The 16,406-nt window shown below is 43.4% G+C and overlaps 3 protein-coding genes across 12 annotated transcripts in view; 1 reads left to right on the top strand and 2 right to left on the bottom strand.

Moving 5' to 3' along the window:
* The window catches only part of LOC117238021 (A-kinase anchor protein 200-like), a 61,624-nt gene extending 52,066 nt beyond the window's left edge, over nucleotides 1-9,558 (top strand). For 9 of the 10 annotated variants that reach the window (XM_033502542.1, XM_033502540.1, XM_033502541.1 and 6 more), the window contains 4 exons: nucleotides 3,285-5,741; nucleotides 7,141-7,305; nucleotides 7,593-7,658; nucleotides 7,744-9,558. In XM_033502542.1, the coding sequence (XP_033358433.1) occupies nucleotides 3,285-5,741; nucleotides 7,141-7,305; nucleotides 7,593-7,658; nucleotides 7,744-7,788 (2,733 nt within the window). In that variant the 3' untranslated portion in view covers nucleotides 7,789-9,558. The remainder of the gene's footprint in view (nucleotides 1-3,284; nucleotides 5,742-7,140; nucleotides 7,306-7,592; nucleotides 7,659-7,743) is intronic. The other variant, XM_033502546.1, reaches the window with a different exon arrangement.
* Nucleotides 9,559-9,849: 291 nt separating this feature from the next.
* LOC117238040 (COMM domain-containing protein 8-like) lies at nucleotides 9,850-10,955 on the bottom strand. The gene is made up of 4 exons (XM_033502585.1): nucleotides 10,563-10,955; nucleotides 10,332-10,493; nucleotides 10,118-10,270; nucleotides 9,850-10,057 (listed from the first exon to the last, which is right to left on the bottom strand). Exons 1-4 carry the CDS (start codon nucleotides 10,626-10,628, stop codon nucleotides 9,899-9,901), a joined length of 540 nt encoding a protein of 179 aa, XP_033358476.1. The 5' UTR covers nucleotides 10,629-10,955; the 3' UTR covers nucleotides 9,850-9,898.
* A 380-nt stretch (nucleotides 10,956-11,335) lies between these two features.
* LOC117238028 overlaps nucleotides 11,336-16,406 on the bottom strand; it is a 59,869-nt gene continuing 54,798 nt past the window's right edge. Inside the window, exons 4-6 of the mRNA XM_033502561.1 lie at nucleotides 13,515-13,699; nucleotides 13,239-13,370; nucleotides 11,336-13,168 (exon numbers count right to left, since the gene is read on the bottom strand). Of these exons, the coding sequence (XP_033358452.1) occupies nucleotides 13,024-13,168; nucleotides 13,239-13,370; nucleotides 13,515-13,699 (462 nt within the window). The 3' untranslated portion in view covers nucleotides 11,336-13,023. The remainder of the gene's footprint in view (nucleotides 13,169-13,238; nucleotides 13,371-13,514; nucleotides 13,700-16,406) is intronic.

The following is a 16,406-nucleotide window of genomic DNA, read 5'->3' as shown; positions in this document are numbered from 1 at the left end:
CGTGATACGCGCTGGGTTAATCCACGCAGAACCGTTGGGCGAATAGATGAAAATTAATATTGGTCGAATTAGTCTGTGTTCGACGCGAAATTTAATCGCGTTGCCGGTGTGACACAAATTCAATTTACGACCGATCGCTGATCAAAGCCGGTCCCTGAATCGTTTTCGCGATTCATCATTCGTTAATAGCTAGTCAACTTTATCGAACTTTCGACCGAGCCGGAAAGTTGCGTTCATGAAAATTCGATCGCCCGGCCCGTTTCGTTCCATGGACGCCGGACGGGAATAGACCAGAAAGCCGCGCCATTTGGAAGCGTGACACACGCAAGACGTGTTTGCTAGAAGGCCGTTTACACGCTGCTTTAGGCTTTTCGTGACTTTCGTGCAAGATCGATATTTCTGTTATCAACGATCGTCCGCATCGTAGGTTTCTCTTAGCGTAAATCGTATCTCCCGCTCGATGTTTACGTTTCGCTCGAATACTTAAAAATCAGAAATTCTGGTCGTGACCTAGCGTAAGTACGCAAATTAGTAAGGCCTTGTCTTAATATTTAGCTCTTTCTTATCTTAATAATTAGGTCTTCGTGTGTAGCCTTGTTGATTTGCCTCGATGCGGATATTAAACGCATCTTTTCTCTCGGGCTCCGTTTACATGCCAAGACCGATATTACTGTCGGATACGCTCCGGTGAACCGGATAAATACTGCTGTCGTAATTCAATTCTAGGGAAGGTCGGTAAATAGCAAAAAAAAAAAAAAAAAAAAAGAAAAAAGGAAGAAAAAAAAATAAAAGAAAAGAAAGAAGAGGAAAAAGACGGAGGAATGAAACGCGTTTGCCTACTACGAGCGGACGAGAGAGAACGTTACACGATATACGCATTTAGCTCGGGACAATGAGTAATCAGCGATAGAGAAACGGTAGAGTGTTTCGCGAGAAAACGATGCATCACCAATCTTTTTAGGAACGCGTTGTTCATCCTTTAATGTCTGAGTCTTGCTGCTCGTGTTCATAACAGACCGTTTCCGCCGCGTTAACGACACGTTCCTCCGTTACATTTTCATTAATTTTTTCTTTTCGCACGCAAAAAGGAGTCAAACTGCTCGTGGAAAGGAAAAGCGTACATTCGTCGAATGGGAAGGAAGTAATTAGTCGTTACAGCGTAAACAGATACACGCTATAGCCGTGCGATATCGCGTTTACATCCATGTGCGCCGGGTTCATATCGTTCAGGAATGAAAAGCTGCATATCTGATCGCTATCGTCCCATAAATTTATGCGCTCGCCAGATCTCCGTAACGTGGACCAACCGACAGTTGTTGCACGAGGGTAGCACGTGTCCGTGCCACGCGTCACCCTAGGTAATATTTTTTGCGGAACAGGAAATTGATTCTAGTATAGGTTCTAATGTGACCCGCGTACCAGCTGTTATACAGCTGATATCGAGGTAGGATAATTCGCACGGATCAACGAGCACAATGTCTGGCGTACATACGTTTACGACTCGAAGTGTAGTAGAAGAGCGAGGCTTCTTAGTAGAAACTTGTAGTCGAAGCTTATTCTAATTTTTATCGTAACTCGATTACGACGAATATTAATTTTGTATGATATTAGGTTTACAAATTGCGATATTTTAGTCGATATTTGCCCCGCGATCGAGATATACCGGTTGCGTCATTTTCTGGAGAACTCGTTGGGTTTTCTTAGTTGAGATTTCATTGGGTACTCTTGGAGAGGATTCAAACAAAGTGTCGAAATCTGCAACCTTCGCGTAAATATATTTTTAGAGTAGGTAACGAGAACATTGTGCGTAGATTTTCCTTTACCTCCGTCTGCGTTCGCGGACTTTGATTGCTTGCTCTAACGCTCGTCTTTCGTTATAGAGTTATTGCGACTGTTTATAACCTACTCGCGATCAAAGTTGGTCGACAGCCAATGATGCATCGGCAGAGGCACGCGAGTTTTGGTACCGTTTGCCCGATCGATTTCGCCGCGAGAAGAAACCGAATGTAATCGGAAGTTTATTACCGCGGTGTCCCTTTCTACCGTTGACCTACAGGACGGACAATGGCCTGAAGAAAGATCTTGGCCAACGGCCAAACTTCTGCTTGTCCTTTTGTTACTTAGTTTCCCCTGAAGTTTAGCCAAATTTGTAACGCGAATTTGCGAGTGCTTTGACTTTTCGACTCGTCAGTCGTTCACCGCGAGGTCGAGAGACTCTGACAGGTAAACGTCCGTTTCTTCGTCTTTAGCTAGAGGCGAAATATTCCGAGATAGTACGGAAGAATGTAGAGAGCATCGTTTCACGTGGAAAATTTCTTTACTTGAAAAAATTGTGTACACAGTGCTGGCGAAACACGGGAATCGGAACCGTCTGAGAAAAAACACTCCGCTTTAGAAAGCCCTCGTGTAGAACCCTTCAGGGGCTGTAATTCTTTAAGCGAGAGGCTTACCCTTTACGAAAAAGCATGGGAGGAACGGCGAGAAGGGGTTTCACTTAACCAGCCGATCGATACGAGGTCTGCAGACGATAAAGCACGCGTTGCGTTCCGCACGTCCGGTTTCTGTTTCTCTCTTCGGTTTCAAGAATTGATTTCGTTCTACTCATATTTTTTCTATTTGCGTCAAGCCGCGAGGATGGCTGGAATCGAGGTCTACGTACCTCTTAGTTGAACGAATATCGAGGAACGAATAACACCTATTGGCCTCGAGTAACAGTGTCTTCTTTCTTTGGAATTCGGAGGACACGTTCTACGAGCGACAACTCGACTCGGATGCCAGATACGCGTTTTAGAAGCAACAGTGGAGCACGTTATTAATAAAATCAGAATCAATTACGTCTCGCTCGTAACGAGCGCTCGCTGACACAGTGACACGATTGGCTACCCCTGAAAGGATGACGTTCGTACCTCGGCACCCTATGGTTCGCTCATTTTTGTACCCCTGTGCGCGTCCCTTATGGGAACATCCACCCTTCTGTGAACTTCTCTTGTCTACGAGTCGCTAGGTTGTTCACCCTTCTTTCTATTCGAATTGCTTAGAGAGCATACCCCAGCCTCGAGAGCACGGGCGACAACTGTTAAGTTGGTCACCCTCCACGACGAATAAAAAAAAGAAAGAAAAAAAATAATATCGCGCTTCGATGAACCGGCATTCTTTTTCCAACACAATATCGTATAGCCCGCCGTGAAGATTGCGTTGATCAACGCGCTTGAAATTGTTCACTTTTCACTCGATGTATCGTTTTCTTTTTTTTTATATAAACGATTTCTACGAAAATGTTGCAGGGCGGTGAAGAAGCGGAAAGTGGATCAGCCACGGCAGGTAGTCCGGTTGAAGAAAAATCAGCAGTAAGTAGTCCAACAGCGGAGAACGAAGCCGCCCCTGTAGCAGCGGCACCAGCACCGTCGACCGAGGCGAAGGAAGAAAGCCCAGCATCGGCCGCTAGTAGCCCTACCGAGGAAAAGACAGAGGAACCCACTCCCTCTGCCCCAACTCTTGTCCCTGTCGAGGAAAAGAAAGAGGAGGTCGAAAAAGTGGAGGCCGAGAAAAAAGTAGTCGAGGTCAGTCCAGCCGGTGGTCAGTTCATAGCGGACCCGGTAGAAGTCTCCGTATTCCGAGTCCAGACAGTCGCTACGCCGTCTATCATTGAGAGGAAAACCAGTGAGGATATTCCTTCCTTGCCTCCGTCCAGTCCACCACCAACCCCCATAGATACGTCGCCTTTGCAGCAGGCTCAGCAGGCCGCGGCGACCGCGACCGCGCTAGCGGAGGCCCTTAAGCTGCCTGCCGAGGCTGCTGACAAGGATATAATTACACCACCAGCCTTATCTTCCCTCTGCCCAGAACGTAACGACCCGTCAACACCAGCCGCGGAATCTCTCGATGCGACTCCCCAGATGCGACCGCCCATTTCTTCTGTCGACGAACCCCCAACAAAATCGACTCTTATCCCTGAGAGCGTAGAAGCTCTGCCGCTGATAGATACAGACGCGCCTAATCCTCCGGACGATGTTACCAAGAATTTAGAGTCGCTTAGCGCCGGTGACGCCAATAAGACTACCGAGGTCGACGCTCTCCCGTCTCTCGAGAATGATGCAAAAAGTCTTCATAGCGTTCCAGTTAACGAACTGAAACAACCATCATCTGAGAGCGATGTCAACCAAAAATGTGTAAGGGAGACAACTCCCCTTACCGAGGGGAGCGACGTTGAAAAGTCTTGCGAGCTCAAAGTCGATGAAAATGTCGCGAATCCTTCGCAAAAGATACAGGTCGAACAACCTTCGCAGTTATCGGATAGAGTTAGCAATCTCGACGGCGGCGAGTTGATCGAAAACGAAGCGTCGCAAGTAGTTCTAGAGAACGTAGTGAAGGAGGAGTTCGTTGCACGCGAGAAAGAAAAGGTACCGGAATCGGTTAATATAAAGGAACGTGTCGAAGAACCAGTCGAAGAGATTATCGAGCCGAACGAAGTTGTTCAAGAAGATATCGAGCGAGTGGAAGAAGCCGCCGTTATCGATCCACCAGTTTTGACCGTTGATGCGATCGTGGAATCCGAAGAAGGTCCCGTTCCGATTTCCGAAGAAATCTTAGTAGAGGCAAAGCCAGCGGTTGTCATTCCGGAGGACGAGGATGTGACGGAAACGCCCGTCGAAGAAGTAGCGAATAATTCGAAGGTAGATATCGAGTCGGTCCAAGTCATTCCGGAAGCGGACGACAAATTGGAAACGGAAACGGAACCCGACGTTGCCGTACCTACGGAAGAAATTCTCATTTCCGAAGTACCGGAAGAATCGAAAGATCCATTTGTTTCTAACGAAGCGGTGATCGATCCTGTTACGCCTATTACCGATTCCACGATCGAGAACGTTATCGACAAAGTGATAGACACACCCGAGATGATTAGGAACGAGGAGGAATCGATGCCTATGCCGCCTCCACCTTTGTCAGAATCACCCGTGCCTAGTCCCCAGGAAAAATTTGATTTAGAAACCGTAAACGTGGCGGACAATTCGAACACAGTGCCTTCCCCCGTTGTTCACACAGAGTCTCAGATTTTAGACGTAGAACACGCACAAGAAGTGGACGGATCTCCTCTTTCACTGCCGGAACAGGCGAACGAATGTTCTAGCGCGGATATTCCCGTTCCCCAGGCAGATGACGCGTCGTTGAAAACGTCAGACGGTCTGCCGCCCTGTCCTGTTAGCGAGAAAACCACGTATCTCGCGAACGAAACTCAAGCGAATCTCTCTTCGTCCAGGCTGGAAGACGTTCCTGGTCTCACGGACAATTTTCCCACAGCCCTTGAGGATACGACCCAACAGTTAGATTCCTTCAAATATCCCTTACCGCCGGAAGAGCTCTCTTGTCCGCTCAATGTGCCCGAAACGAATAGCGAGCTTCCAATTCCCGACGAGAACGCGTCCAGTTTAAGAAACCCGACAGAGACACTACCGATACCGCCTAGAAGCCCCAGTCCTTTGTCCAATGTCAGTATCACGTCTGGCCTAACAACATCCACAAAAGACTCCTCACAAACACTGTTGTACGACGACCAGAGCAATCGAGAGTTCAAGATGGAATCGGTGTCGATAAGCCTCAATTCGTACAATGAGTCCGACATTGAATTAAAGGAGAGGTTAGCAGAGTCTCTGGCGGAGACTGAGAAGCAGGAAGAGAGCTCGGTTTCGTGTCAGTTGTCAAACAACGCCACGTCGTCGACTACTATCCAGGAGATCCATCAGGTGACTAACATGTAACACAACCTCCTGGCATGAATTCAGGCAGCCAAATACCTTTGGTGGCGCCTCGTTCCAAGTATCTCGTCGTACGGTCCGCACAAACCAATCGTCTCTGTGAATATAGTCTGAAAATATCGACTTTCTCCCGTTTTCCCCATGTTCCCGATGCTCTGTCCAGTGCTCTGTCGCCCGACACATATCGCGTTTTGTACCTTCGTTCAAACCTCCACACATCGAATCCCAGATAATCGACCATCATCCTCGGTATCTCAATTTCTCACCTTCGCTTTACGACGTTCTCTCGACGAAGGGTAATCGAATGAGACCGAGACTGGCACATCGACGTCTGTGGGTTTTTGCACGAATTTCATCTAAACGATCGACAGAATCCTTGTCTCGGCGTATCTCCATGCACGATATGGAATAGAAAATCTAAACAGAATCGATTGTGTCGCAAAACACATTCTTCCCTCATGGTATATGTCCTTTCTCTCTTTTTCTTTCTCTTTTTTCTTTCTTTTTCTCTCTTTCTCTCTCTCACTCTCTTTTTTCTTCTGTCTCTGGTCCTTAACACACGATCCAGCGTTTTTTTTTTTTTAAAGAAAGGGTCTCGTCGAATGCATCCTTCGTTCTGTCGAACGTGATTAACAACACGTCTACTCTGTTGCTGACAACTCCTATGACGCTTCCACCACCAACCATTACCAGAACAACCGTTACTGCCATCACCTGTGTTGTTTGCCTCTTGGTTTTCTTGACAATATTAACACGACTTGTTATTCGAATCGAGGCGCTAAAGTAGAGCATTTGTAGCTCGACACATAGATAAACGAGCAAGAAACATTCGCTGCACTAGTCGAGTCCAGTTTCCGTAGAAAATTTCTTTTTCGTCGGAACGCTGTCACTAATATAACATAGCCGCTCGACTTAGACGAATTTCTAGCGTGAATCTCATTGATAGACGTAAACATTAAACTAATTGTATACACGTAAATAGCTGAGGTTTTTAGAACTTAATTATGGCATAGAACTTATTTATTAGACATCGATACTATCATATGCTCTTTCCGTAATTGCATCTGTTTTGTCGTTAGCATCTTGTATTGCGCATGCAGAGTTTTCTTATTCGAGGGTTTATCAGCAGGGTTTCCAATTCTTTGCGCTGTTCGAAAAGCATGAGGAGCGATTCTGTCCCGCCACATGGTGGTCGTCCTTATGGTAGTCATGTCGAGTATCTATTTACTTGTCTATGGGAAAATAATCCTTATCGTTCGTTTCTCAAGTGGCTCGACAGAATCGATCTTTACGTCTTTTATCCTCGTAGCATGTTGGGATTTGGACTTGTTGCGGACGTCCAACTTTTCCGATCGAATCCTTTAACAAGGAGATATATACATTACAGAGCACTCCCGAACCCGAGGCCCCAGTAGAAAATAACGTGGCTCATGACAGTACGACAGAAAGTTCAGCCGACGCTATCAAGGTTACACCAGCCGTCCCAAGCGAGGTACCCGCCTCTCCACCATCTGCCCCAGCCATTACCGAGGATGTCGCATCGGTAGCTAAGGTAATATCGTGTCAACCCGATTTTGTACTCTATACGCTCCTATCTTTAGTAAACGTTGTAAATACGCAATATATGATGATCGCCAACAGATCGTTCGCGCGGGTTAGCGCGAACGATTCTGAGACCATTAACGCAGTTTAATGTCCAAAGAAGAATAAAGTGCGAGGGGCCATCTGATTAGCATCTTAATATAGTTTAATTCTTTACTTGTAAGATATCGATGTAGTTCGACGATACAACTATTAATAGTTATCTCATTTTCTTTTTTCTTTTTTTTTTTGTTAAAGGCTATCGAAGAGATGGACATAAGCGATAAGGCTGTTGCGGCAGCAACCATCGAGTGTAATACGAACGTAAGTAGAATATACAAGTTCTTTTTGTCGACAAATGCTTGTATGCACATTCTTATCGAACGTGTAATTTATTTGCTGTTTACAGGAAATTATCGCGGAAGCACATTACCAAAACAACATAAACGAATAAACACCACTAACCGAATTGTATTTTGGGAAGAAGAAAGTTCTTTTCTCTCGTTAAAACCAAAAAAGTATATTATATAGATATGTATATTTGGACCATTCCTGCAACTAAACAGAAAATAACGTTCTTTCGTTACGAGCAACAAAAAAATGGATGTGACCGCGACATCGCGAGAACATATAGACTTTATAGTAGGCCTATTAATAATTATTAGATGGCATTTGACGGCAGGGCGAAAGAGAAAGTTCACGAAACGTGAACGGTTGTATCATCCAAGAGAACGGGGTTACGAGGATGAGCCAGATAAAAAAAAAAAAGAAAAAGAAAGAAAAAAAAAATGATTCCGAAAATGTGTAGTGCCGTTCGCGGATGGTATATCGAAGCAGATAATTCTTACTGTTCTTTTTCGACACGAATGAAATATTTTCAACCGTGGGCCGTGCTTATTTGTAACATCGTAGCAAGTGGCCCTGCTGTGTAAAAAATTTAGAACCTGTCATTGTTGCTATACATAAATCGTATTATGTGACCATCGCGCGGCGGACAAGCGATAAAAACGAACATTCGAATTAAAACAAAATAAATAATGGTAACAAAAACTTCGTTTGTCGCGAATTCCAAAAAAAATACTCATCGAGGCGCGACCCCTCGTAACTACATATGTATTGCTATATCGAGAGAGTATAAAGAACAAGAAAGCTGTAATAAAAAAAAAAAAGAAAAAAAAAGAAAAAACAAGGGAAGATCAGAGACTGACAGAACAAGGTGTGCGTGTGTGTTCGAATGTGTGAGAGAGCGTGAGAGCTAGAAAGAAGAAAATGAGAGAGTGAATATCGAGTGTCGAGGAAAGAAACAAGGAAAATAGGAAAGAATAATTTGGGATATGTCTCTTCGCCAGAGTGTGAACAGAAAAGGAAGAGAGATAGGATGGACGAAAGCAGAGCGAGAAGAAAAAAGTTATTAAAAGATATGTCAAAGCGCACGAGTAATGAAACACTCGCATCGCGATTTTAAGGACAGTCGATTATTTTGCTCGTATTTCTTTCGCGGTCCTTGTTTTTCTTTATAATTGTACAATCGAGAAGTTTTATGTTGTAACGAGGAACTGCACACTTCTACGTATGACTTTGGTACGCGCGAGCACTCGATACAATTACACACATGTAAGGACATTACACGCCAATGCGTACATACGTATAATTCAACACACGAGATAAGGAAAACATACAGTACGTCGAGACAGTGTAAGTGATATATAATCTAGACATAGAGAAAGCGTTTGTGTAAATTCGGCGTTTGTCCTTCGGAATGCTACTTCTCCATACGAGAATACTTACGAGGAAGCCTATTCGTAATTTTATAATAATCACTAAAATATCGCCTAATTACAATTACGAAACATGCACAATTACCATTCAAAACGGATTCGTTTCTACGGATCTTCAGGAGTAAATAATTACCTATGACAGCTTTTTTTATTAAGACCGTAGCGTAGATCGTAAAGTTAAACGAAAAGCGCATATATGTAAATGCTCCAAAATCTCAGAATACATGTAAGTGTTAATGGAGCGAGCGTTCATTGTGCCCGCGACCGGCATTGATTTTTAAACGATATATAATGAGTAAGGAGAAAGAGGTAAAATTAAAAGTTGTATAGTAAACCTTTCATTAAATATATTGTCCGTAATGATCTTTACAACGAAATTTTTTCGAGGCAAGTTTTGGCGACGAGAGCGAACTTTTTATTTAAAAAAGGAAAAAAATAAAAAAAAATCCTTGAACCCGACTGATCTGTGCACTCGAATTATCAATCGTTAACGCTGAGGCATCATCGACGCAAGCCTCCTCGTTTATTTATTTTGCGCGTCGAAACTACAAAATTGTAAATGAGATTTTTGAGTCGATAGTGCCTCGGACACAGACCAACAGTCTTCAGTATCTTCGATGAGCAGTTATAATAGTAATTAAACTATTCTACATTTATCTATAACCTATAATAAACTGTGGAACAAGTGTAAAACCACGTGTACTTATTTGATCTTGGAAATTTACTGCGATTATACATTGAGTATAACAAATCCTTTTATTATTGATTAATTTGTTTACATTTGAGTTATTGCACTATATTTTCCATGGTATTTATAAACGTGTCCAATTCATCTTTGCTTAATTCCAAATCTAGAATACGTTTTGAGTCCTTACTTTCAAGAATGAGGTCTAACTGAAGAAGGGGCTCTCTTAAAGAAGCTAATTTGCTAGACCCCATTACAAGCTGTAAGAATAATGCAATTAATAGCAATATACCTTGAACAGTTTTTTTTTATTAATTTACCTTTAATCTCCAGTCAAAGTCAATTACTGTGTCGTGCTTTTCTTTAGAGTATTCCATCAACAACGCATCTGTTAATTGTTGTCTTCTCACTTTCAAACATGATAATATATTTTGTTGAATTTGCTCAGGTAATTCGTGGTACTCTTGTGGCATCTAAAGGGAATTATATTTACTAATATGAGTTTTATTTGTTTTATGAGAATATTAAACATACCTTTTCTTCTGTTAAATATAACGAAGCTGGATTTCTCAGGAGCATAGATATTAATTTATATGTTTCTTCGTATTCTTCTTTACTCCAATCCATGCTATTTACGAACTTATGATAGGTTGGACCTGGTCTGCCACATATTTCATCCACGCAAGCGTGCAACAACTAAATTATACGGATTAATTTTTCAACAAATAAATAATTTCTTACTCCGTTGATCATTGTAGTACTTACTTCCTTCAAAACGTGAATTTTGTCCTCACCAAAGAGGTTAAGGTACAACGTTTGAGCAGTCTCCATAATTTGCAAGTTTCGTAGAACTTTCTGTGTATTTCGAATTATAAATAACAAAATTTAGTAAATTTTGGCACGTTTGTTTGTGCATTTATTTTACATGACAATAGTCGTACATTGCAGTTTCATTTACATTACACATGATAAATAAACTTAAACATCATTCACAAAAATAGTTACAAATAAATTTATCGTATATAAATGAGAAATTTCATATTTCATTCATATATTATTAAAGTTGATACTTCTAATATTTCACGATCCGAAAAGTACGAAAACTCATTGACAACTGACAAATTCGTTTTATCGCCACCTGTGACTGGCAACGATTATTTTAAGCGAAAAGTATATATATATGTCTATATGTATGTAGAAAGGAATAGTGGTATTGTAATAAGTCTAAGATTTATTAACATAAAAAATGTAATGTAAAATGAGTAATAATACGTATAACAATTTCTTACAACATATGTATATGTTTAGAATATTAATGCCATATCTCGGGAGAAAAACTGTATTTACTAACGTGACTACTAGATGGCGATAGTGTAACCTTTAGAAGCTTGTCGCGCCATTTTTTATATAAAATATAATTCGACTGTTCCGCGCACGCGGGTGTATATTTGAAACGTTATTAAAGTGTTCCTAGTAATTAAGATGAATATAGTGCCATCGAATATCGATCCGGATAAGATGAAACTCCACGAAATTTGCTTAAAGTTAAATTGAAATTTTATTGAAATGATACTCATGAATTTCTTTATACAACTGTACTGCTTAATTTGTTGCCTACGTCTATATATGTATATTGCCTAGAAGTGGTAGCGAGTACAATAGTAAGCTGAATGTCGAATGACGTTCTGTACATATTCGCGATTATTAACGATAGAATATTCGACACAAAAAGATCGAAAAAGACGGTCTTGATTCATCGTGTACATTCGACCACAGATCAAGCGTAAAAGATTAAATAGTCAATAGCGCAACTGAATGCCATCTGTATGAATACGTTTTCGTCATATTTCAGATTCGTATTCAGATCGTAGTTCATAATGGACGCGCATAAAAGTTTCAGGAGTGAAATTGAGTGCAAGTGAAATGGTAATCTACACCCGATTGTACATGATGTTTCCATGGCCACGTAAATGCTAGATCGGCTATGAAATCGATTTCACGATCAAGTCGGCTACTACGTACGTACATATTATAATAATGCATATAAAAGCGTACAAAACACGTTTAGGGGGTGCGATACGAAATGTTCACAGCTCGAATAACACATCGAGTCAATCGTACTTTGCTCCTTTTCTTCTCGTATACTTCGAAGGTCCGTCGTTTGTATAGGTTAACGATGATCCTGCGGTGGATCCATCGAGAAAATATTCGTTGTATGTTCGTACCATTCGTTTCTTGTTGCTGTCGTGTCGATTTGCTCTTTTATAAAATACATATAGACATAATGGAACAAGGATGTCACGTTATGGCACGAATTCTAAATGTCCTCGGCGGGAACATAAGAACAACGAGTACATTGACGGACTCATGTTAGGTCTCTGCGCAGTTACTTCTCGCGTTCACCGTTTCTTCGCTTTGGTATACAACCATCGATATTCTCTACATAGCCGATCGACTGTCTGTTAGTCTATCGCTTAGTCTAATGAACTTTCAAAGAGAATCATCTGGTACAGAATAGGGATAGGATCTCGGACTAGGCTCGTGGTCCTATGACAATCAAGTCTTTTGTCACCAATCGTAAAACTGGCGCTGCTAGCGCTATTGGCTATAAGGAGCAATCGCGTCTCTCTCTCTCTTTCTCTCTCTCTCTCTCTCTCTCATCAGATCTACTAAATTTCAGCCACAGCTGAACAAATCGGTTATTTGAAATTTACAAAATCAAAATATTCGTGCCCCTCGATCTTTGAACAGTGTCTGGATCAAGATTCGAGTATAACGAACTATATTGTAAACCGATTACACAAGAAGCTTTTCTATTTTTACTAATATCCAAACTTTGCTGTTCGAGAAGAATCAAAGGGCGATTAATATCGGATCGTATATGATACGAATAATCACGGTCGACTATAGTAGCGCTTCGTTATGTGTCTAATCACTGTACGCAATCACCGATTCGAACTTTTCTCCATTTGTAACGATAGAAAAAAAGGACAAAATATAGTGACAAGGTTGACGGCGAAAATAGCAGGGTACATTTATATATAACTGCTTGGAGGGCTACATATGTATACATATATCGAGTCTTACGCAAAGGTACTCGGAAAAGATGGCACCGTTCGTTTCATGTACGTCGCGCGCGTTCCACGCACTTTTGACTTGTTCGTTCTTCTTCTTCCTCCTCGGTTTCTTCTTCATTAACACTTGCTCTCTTTTCTCTCCTGCTTCTCTAGCTTCTGTATCGGTGGTTAAAGTTCGTGTGATAATTGGCAATCGCATCGAATTTGTCTTGTTTCCGAGGACACTTTCCTCGTCGCCCCATGTATTCACCAAACTCGCAGATTGGCATCGCGCACTCCTCATTTTGAATGCATCTGTAATTCGACGTAATGAACTCGTATACTCTCGTTATTACGAGAAAAGTAGCTGAAAAACGTTACTCACAATCTATCGCGAAGAGAAAAGAATCCTTTTCCTCGCTTGATCTTGATGCAGTTCTGGTCAGTTTCGAAGCAGGTGCACTGGCAGACGCCTTCGGGCGTCATCCTCGGTGTGAATTCCGAAGGACACCGGCACCTAATCAATGGGAAATTACAAGTCAGTCGTTGGTGGAGCCAATAACAGCCGATATCGAAATAGCGAAGGGTGGAGAAAAGCATATGAACTGGTATGATAGCGATCGATGCAGGTATATGTACATAGATGTAAGAGGGAACTCACGGCTTTCTCGGCTGTGCCCTTCTCATGTTCTGAGGTTGCGGGGACGACTGATGATGCCTGTAGACTCTCTGTTCGGAGGGTTTCTCGTTGCTCGTGTCGTATTCGGTTCTCTCTCGACACTCGCATTCCGTGTGGTTGTAGAACGATAGCTTTTCCACTACGCTGCTGCCGCCCACGTTCGTCGTCTGCAAGAAAAACCAGGAACGGATCGTTATTATTCCGCGTTCTCCAATAACACGACAATAGCGCGATTCGAAAAGAAAATCTCGGCTCGCTTGGAAAAGCAACGCGAGGGCGGTTGGTATCGCTTCGCTTTTAATTGAGTTTAATTAACCTTAGTCGGTTGGTTGGCTGATTGGTCTAAAGTGGAACCGTTCGCTGGCCAATGGTTAAATCAACGGAAAGGGGTTATCCGTATCGCGGGGCCACACGTAGCAACTCTTCCAATCGACACTAATTACCCTCGGTTACTATTTTTACGAGCAACGATATCCAGCCTCGTGCCTCGAACGATTCCACGGAACCGGGACACAAATTCGAACGAAATACATAATACATGTGGAAAGAGCCTTTTGAAATCGGGACCGTGGAAAAGCTAGTGTTTCGTTCGGTGTTAATTGCCGACCACCGGGCGATGCGGCCGGAATTTGCCAGTAGCTGATAAGTCTACTCTCGCATTTTAATCGTCCGCCTAGCGTTCTTCATCCTGGTATCGGGAACGTTGGATAGAAAGCTCGTAAATCGCGGAGGAAACGAAACAGTTGGTTTTCCATGAGAATACAGATTAGAGTGCCTGCGTTTCAGAACGCACCTGGCTCGAAAGGAACGCAACGTGACCGCGTCACGAGTCGAGTTTTAATCGAGCGTGTTTATAATTGCTGGCAAGGATCGCGGATCGAGGACCGATTGCTCGTACGCGTAATTGATCGTGTTAAGTGGGTCGTAGGATCGTGGCCGGGATCGATGACAATAGGCTAGCGGAACAAAATGCCGCGATCCCGTGTCCAAGGGTACCGGCGATCGGTCTCGATCTGCCGAGGTCTTATCGATGGGATTCCGCGGGTAGGCGCGGTGATCACGATGTTGCTTCAACGTCAATCAGTGCAACGTCGTGGGGATCAAAGGTCGAGAGAGAAGCATCGACAGACTGAGCCGTAATACCGATCGCTTATGCAATCGCTAATTGCGGGGAAGTTCAGAATCGCTCGTGACATCTTGTTGCTTAAGTCTCGTTCAGCCTCTTTCGTTCGTTCCGTGTGTCTCTATTACGCGTTACGTGGGCAAAGAAATATCACCGACACGATTGCTAACGAGAATGAAACGCATTTTATAATCGAACGCGTAAACCACTGAGATTTAACGACCAGAGAGGCGAATAAATACTTGAGACTCTGATCGAGGATATATGAAAGTCAACAGGTTGCTAATACGGTGGAACGAGAAGGTTCGCTTTATCGAATGTTAATATTATTCGCGGCTGGTGTACTTGGAAAGCAATCGCGGGATCTAGAATGAAGGAGCTCGAGGAAACTGAACCGATTGTCTTTGATAGAACGTATAAACGGGCGAACGTAATGGTAACGCGGGACGTTTCCATGGGATGAATAATAAAGAAACGCACGTACGGAGGACAAATTGCTTCGGTCGGTTCCTTTCCCGTTGACAAAACGCGAAGATCTTGCCGGGGTCTCTGTAATACGAACTGTGCTCGTAGGCTGTCTTCCTTCCTCTCCGACGTACTCTGTCAAGACGCTACGCCAGGATTGAGATTCGCGATCGTCTCTGACGAATAGCCTGGCCGAGAAATCGTGGTCATAAATTTTGCGCTACAGTGGCGTACCTAGCCTCTTATCCTATCTTGCAGGGTTCGAATTCGAATAACGCCGAAACACGATCTATCGATAGAATTTCGGTTTTAGCGATTTCCGAATACCTAGTGCCCGGTTCTTTTGTCGAAATTCGACGAAATCGTGCTGGGCGCATTCTTCTCCTACAAAACCCGCGTAGGGCAAAAATTTCGTAAGGTCACAATGCGTCGACGCCATTGTCATGCCGTTTTATCTTCTGGGCAGCGGCCATGGTGGCCTCCGTAGCGCTTTCTCGCGACGCATACATCCGTTTCGAATTTTTATATATTTTTTGCATGATTCTCTGACGAAAAATCGAGCGTGAATAATGCACTTCCGGCCGTGGCCCAGTGGGTCGGCCGCCTTCGCAAAGGGAGCCGAACAATGTCCCATGGGGTGAGACGGGACACCGATCGTGCACGCCCATACAACGTATAAAGTCAACTGGAATCTGTCCCCGATGGCAATCGAGTTCGTGTTCGACCTTTTGCTTCGCGCGACCCTTTTGCTCGTGAACGTATGCACGTCTCCATTACGAATTTTCCCTTTCGAACGGCCCGATTCGAGGATTCCCGATAACATCTCGCCGACCATGTTGCTCGAATTTGAAGGTTAGGAAACCAACATGGAAGGAAGATGGACGCGTGGGAGGAGAAACAAGTCGTTCAGGAGGATTCCTTCACGACTTTTTTCTCTTCGAATTCCCCAACGGCGCGTTTTCACGCGGAGATAGAAATTCGAACGATGTCACGATCGTAGGAGACGGTGTAGAATTCTCGACGAACGACAAACAGAACGATCGACACGGACGAATAGAGGGAAAGGTAGAAGAACGCGAGAGACAATCGCGGGGCTCCCTTCTGCAGGGAGACGCATACGTATCCTGAAATTTAATTTGTTCGTGCGTTATTTTCCTTCGGTAGGATCGAGCAGCTGACCGACCGCCTCATTAACATTCATCGTATCTCGCTCGGGGCACCTACTCGTGAATGAAACACGGCAGAAGCGGGCACGAAATCACGTGCACACGAGCCTCAGGATCGGT

Source organism: Bombus vosnesenskii, unplaced genomic scaffold (assembly GCF_011952255.1).
Source record: "Bombus vosnesenskii isolate JDL3184/JDL3185 unplaced genomic scaffold, Bvos_JDL3184-5_v1.1 scf7180000013431, whole genome shotgun sequence".
In the NCBI taxonomy this organism is placed as follows: domain Eukaryota; kingdom Metazoa; phylum Arthropoda; class Insecta; order Hymenoptera; family Apidae; genus Bombus; species Bombus vosnesenskii.
This window is presented reverse-complemented; position numbering and strand designations above follow the sequence as displayed.

Coding starts and splice junctions, on each gene's coding strand:
- LOC117238040 (XM_033502585.1), bottom strand. CDS start 10,628: ATGGAGACTGCTCAAACGTTGTACCTTAACCTCTTTGGTGAGGACAAA. Junction 10,494..10,562: donor AAATTCACGTTTTGAAGGAA/GTAAGTACTACA, acceptor CGTATAATTTAG/TTGTTGCACGCTTGCGTGGA. Junction 10,271..10,331: donor TATATTTAACAGAAGAAAAG/GTATGTTTAATA, acceptor AATTCCCTTTAG/ATGCCACAAGAGTACCACGA.